The sequence below is a fragment of the Urtica dioica genome, chromosome 3, assembly GCF_054948205.1.
Source record: "Urtica dioica subsp. dioica isolate 48M chromosome 3, U.dioica_male_clone48M_v1_H2, whole genome shotgun sequence".
Lineage (NCBI taxonomy): Eukaryota > Viridiplantae > Streptophyta > Magnoliopsida > Rosales > Urticaceae > Urtica > Urtica dioica.
The window spans coordinates 2,673,295-2,678,503 of NC_142758.1; the positions used below are offsets into that span (position 1 = coordinate 2,673,295).

The 5,209-nt window shown below is 31.6% G+C and overlaps 1 protein-coding gene across 1 annotated transcript; it reads left to right on the top strand.

The window, feature by feature from the left end:
* The first annotated feature begins 878 nt into the window (after window positions 1-878).
* LOC149402047 (uncharacterized) lies at window positions 879-4,958 on the top strand. The gene is made up of 7 exons (XM_089608766.1): window positions 879-1,293; window positions 1,639-2,344; window positions 2,591-2,731; window positions 2,828-2,899; window positions 3,024-3,089; window positions 4,445-4,483; window positions 4,569-4,958. Exons 1-7 carry the CDS (start codon window positions 962-964, stop codon window positions 4,797-4,799), a joined length of 1,587 nt encoding a protein of 528 aa, XP_089464892.1. The 5' UTR covers window positions 879-961; the 3' UTR covers window positions 4,800-4,958.
* Window positions 4,959-5,209: the final 251 nt, after the last annotated feature.

Sequence of the window (5,209 nt, forward strand, 5' to 3'; positions counted from 1 at the left end):
ACGAATTTCCAAATTTTTTAAACCAATTTTTTTTTTTTTTTTCAGATTTCTTTTAAAACTTCATAGACCAAACGAAAAATGATCTCTAACTTTGCTTTTGTGATCATTAAGTAAAATAATAAAAGTAAATACAAAAGAAAATAAAATGATATTTCAATAATAATATTTTTGTACCAACACATATAAGAATGTTATACTTTTGGATTAATTTTGACTTATTGTATTTTGATCCTAAAGTTTTGAGGAGATCCAGTGTAAAAATAATCTCATATGGTAAATCAAAGGCACATGCTTTATTATTACTATTGTTAGAACAATAAATATAGGTAAAGAATCAAGATATGAAATCTTGGTATATAAATTTTAGCAGTACACTCTATATCATAATAAGATCTCACGTGTTTATTGATTCACCCCTTAATTAAACTGTTTTTATATTATTCATTTCGGTTTTAATATTTATGTTTTCGTTTCATTGAATTATTTTTAAGTCTAAAATGCCATGATATATTACAAGTTTCAACTACCTCTTGCAAAAGAAGAAAATAAAATGGGAAAAGGAATATAAAAAAAAAACCTGGAACGTCTTAAACTCTTCATGATCCAACTATTCATGTGACAGTAATATCTCACACGATTCCACAAACTTGAGTGGCATATTCAGGCTTGCATATTTAATTGTCCCCTCATTATTGATTAGGCAACACACATACAAACACTATCTTCTTCACGAACCAAATTAGTCTGTCTGCTATTTTTCCAATTATATTATACGTATATAGTGCTTGTAAATTTTTTTGAAATAGTAGAGGGCAAAATTTACGTCAGCAGTTCCCACCAAGGTATATATATATAGTATCATATATATTGAACGTGTCACTCTTCTTAAATCCCAAAATTTCCTCTCCACTCACCCAAACAGAAAGCAAATCACAGATTAAAAAACAAAAAACAAAAAAACATGGCTGAGGAATGCGCAGAGAGCTGTTCCGGGCCAGAGTCATCTTCGGCACCGCCGAGCAATTGGTGGGACCTACATGGACAACCAGGCTCAGCTCTCTCTTCATGGTGCAACAACAACAATAGTAATAATAATAATAATAATAATAATAATCATATTCCATGGCAACATCTTGGTATGCCAAATCCAAATTCGAATAATTCAGAAGAGGACGTGTCGATCTCGACCTCCTTCACTTCGAACCACTCGGGCCTCACCGTCGAATCCTCGAGCCGCCTTATCGACCCGCCGGAGCGAACCGGATCAGACCAGATTTGGGGCCAAGTATTTTCGTGAGTCCATTTATCATTTTTATTTTCTATTGATAAACAAAACGGGTTAATTTAATTGCAACGATATTGCTAGCTAGCTAGCTAGGTTAGATTGATGTTTTGAAAAGTATTGCCGGTAAAGATATATATAGGTCTAAAGGCTTAGTTGAAGATAAGTATTTTGTTTTGTGTCACTGAAACCTCCACTAATTGGTCTTCTTTGGTTTTATTGGTCTTAGTGGAGTGAAGAATCTTTTTGTTCATTAATAAATAAATAAAAAAGAAAAAAAAAGAGCTCTATACGTCTCTTTTCTTCCAGGAAAAAATACACATAATAATAATGAATGTTATACCAATTTGTGGCAGAAATGTTGGAAGCAGTGACGGAGATAATTTGCACCAAGACGTGGGAGAGAATTTCCTCGACATGTTATCGTCTTCTAAGAACATGTTCGAAAGCGACTACTTGAAAAAACTCGACGGTTCAAGCAATTGGGATCACCAATTTCCGACCACTTTGAACAGCCAGAGTTTCGTCCTCAACAACAGCAATAATCAACACAATCTCCAAAACAACGCCGAGACGAAGCTCTCAAACCTCGTCAGCACTTGGTCCATCGCTCCGCCAGAATCGACCGAGAACCGCGGCCATTTTTCACACTCTCTGATCTCGTTGAAGTCTCCGTCGAATAGCGACGGTCATCACCGCCGATTCTTGATGAACAACACTCCTGGACTCTTCGTCGAGCCCTCGGGACCCGGAGCTTCGCTGAAGAGTCCGTGCCAAGTTGGTCTCATGAATAACATGGTTGAAGATAATACTGATAAATTTAAGTATCATAGCCATAACAGCTATGAGATCATCAATCCGATTGACTCTTATATTCCCGGGGAGGGTTCAGCTAAGAATTTCGCTGACGTCATATCCTTTTCGGGTCGGTTAGGGAAGTCTACTTCCGATATTCACAGAGATCGTATTAATAATATTAACAAGTCTTGTGGGGCAACAAAGTCTTCGAGTTTGTCTGACTCCAAGAAACAAGGATATCGATCTTCGTCTTCTTCTCCTCCGGTAATTTACATGTTTTTTTTTTTCTTCTTTTTCTATATTAACTATTTTTGCATGATTGTGACGTTTTTTTTTCATACTTTATCATAGCTATATTGGATATTTAGACAAAGTGCCATTTAAACCAAGGTTTCCAAAGACTAGCTACTTTCATGCATGTGTGTTTACGATGTATATATTTATATGATTAAGAAATTCTCTATGATTATTATTTTTTCTAACCGATCGTTGTATGTATAATATACACAGATCACAAGGAGCACTGGTGGATCAGGAAATAGTACGAGTAGTAATGAAGGCAAAAAGAAAAGGAATGATGACACTAGTAATAATTCAGAAACGAATTTGAAAAAACCAAAGCAAGAAGGTTCTACAGCTTCATCAACAAAGGTTATAGAAGAGTTTGTTTTTTTAATCAATAATTTAGCTCAGTGGGTGTTATAATATATTAATTTTTTTTTGGTTTTGTTTTGGCTAATCAAACAGGTTCAGGCACCAAAAGTCAAGCTTGGTGATAAAATCACGGCTCTTCAGCAAATCGTGTCCCCTTTTGGGAAGGTAATTAATTAAGCCAAGTCTTCCATTTTATTTGTTCTTAGTAGAAACACTTTTATATATTTTTTTTATTTTTTATATGAAGCTCTCTTAGATTTCTATTTTGTTTTGCTCCCATTCTCCTCAGACTGACACAGCATCGGTTCTGTACGAAGCAATACAATACATAAAATTTCTAGAAGAACAAATTCAGGTGATTATTTGTTTTTAACTACCCGAGATTAGCAATTAATTTTTTTTATAACCGTACAAGATGTTCTTGGATCACGGCGCGAATTGAACAATCTTATTTTTTTGTGTGTATTATTTTATATGTTGTTTAATCTTTTAATAATAGTTATATTATGTTTAAATGTATTTTATAAAGGACAATTATACGTCAGTATTTTAATAGTTTACATTTTTTTTTAAATAGTCAAAATTTTATTTTATTAAAAAAATAATATAGCAGGTTGAAGTAAATTTAATTAACTGTTTTAGTTAATTTAATTTACTTCAGCATGCTATATTCTTTTTTTAATAAGATGAAACTTTAATTAAAATATTTATTTTTTATTTTTTTAATGAATGTGTATATGTATATATACGCATAGTACATACATACAATATATATAATATTATATATATATATATATATATATATATATATATATGTTGGCACGAAATCCGGACTTCGGCTCGAGGTAATGGTGGTAAAATTTGACAATTTTTTACTAATTTTTCGCATCCATTTGTATCGGTGGAAATTACAGGTGTAAAAAATAAACAGTAAATCCTTGTTTTGAACTCTTTGTTTAACAGGAAGGTTAATTGGATAATTGATATTTATTTAAAGAAATTAGATAATCTAAAAAATATTAATAATATGTTTCTATGGTTATTGCTTATTTAATGATAAATTTGTACTGAATGTGAACTGAAAATTTTCGCTCGAGGTTCCCCTAGTAATACGTCTCACATAGTAAGTACGTACTATACGCTTTTTGTCTTAATTTAAATTATTTTCTTATTGTTAAGATGTAGATAAAACTAGATTTTTAACATAGAGATTTACAGTATTCAGCTAGAAATTCACTTGGGTGAGTTAGATCTTAATTTGAAATCAATGATGAAATGGGAAAAAATTAATTTGTTAAAATGTGCATCTAAGAACGCAAAATTACTAGTGGATGCTGTAGTAAACTAGCTAGTATATATATTTAACATACATAGAAACCTGTCTAAAATTAAAAAATTACAACTGCTTCTTAAGCACTTGTGATAATAATAGCTTTAGGTTTATATAAAAGAAGTACGTACTACTAGCACTACGTACTATTTGATATTATTATGAATATTTGTAATTATTCGTTCAATCGTTCTATATGATAATCATAGGTTAGGTGGAAGGGTCTTTTGTCAATCAAATCAACATTGGTTTGTTAATCTTTTCAAAGGGGCTAACTTAATTGGAGTTCGATTGTTTTTTTTCTTTTGCTGCTTGACCCAATTGTATAAAAGAAGAATTGCTAACAATTATTTGACAATTTCGCGTTTTCCTCTTCGCAGCTGTTTAGTAATCCTTACATGAAAACGAAGTCACACAAGGTACATATATAAAACACAAAAAGTTTTATTAAATCAGTTTAATTATATAATTAGTTTAATTAATATAATGGAGTACTAATGACAGGGTCATTGGGGAAGCTTCGAGAGAAAGATGGACCATGTCATCAAAGCAGATCATAATAATCACCATCATAGTCATAATCTTCATCACCATCATAATCAACACCATATGAAAGTCGACCTCAGGAGCCAAGGGCTTTGTTTGGTTCCGGTTTTGTGTACGCCTAAAGTTTATCGTGAAAACACCGGATCCGACTTTTGGACACCAACATACAGAGGTTGTTTGTATAGATGAATTCAATGCCATTAGAAAAAACATATGATAATTAGTGTCAAACACTATTATATCCGTCTCCGCAACTTGTTCGTGGCATGATCATTGAGGTAGTACTTTACCATGATACTTATGTGCTCCTAAAAAATACTTATAAACTTCTTGAATTTTCCTTGTTGATTATTTCATGTATTTCTTTTGTTTGTTGTCCATATATATATATATATATATGTATATATATGTGTATATATATATATGTGTATATATATATATGTGTATATATATATATACCAACGATTATATAGCCATGTTTTTCTAACTATTTGATTTGTTATTACTTGTATTATTGTCTTATTTTTTTTATTGGGAATCACATCACAAGATATCTTGCAATATGCCTCGTAATATGTTGAAACATTTTGATCGCTACA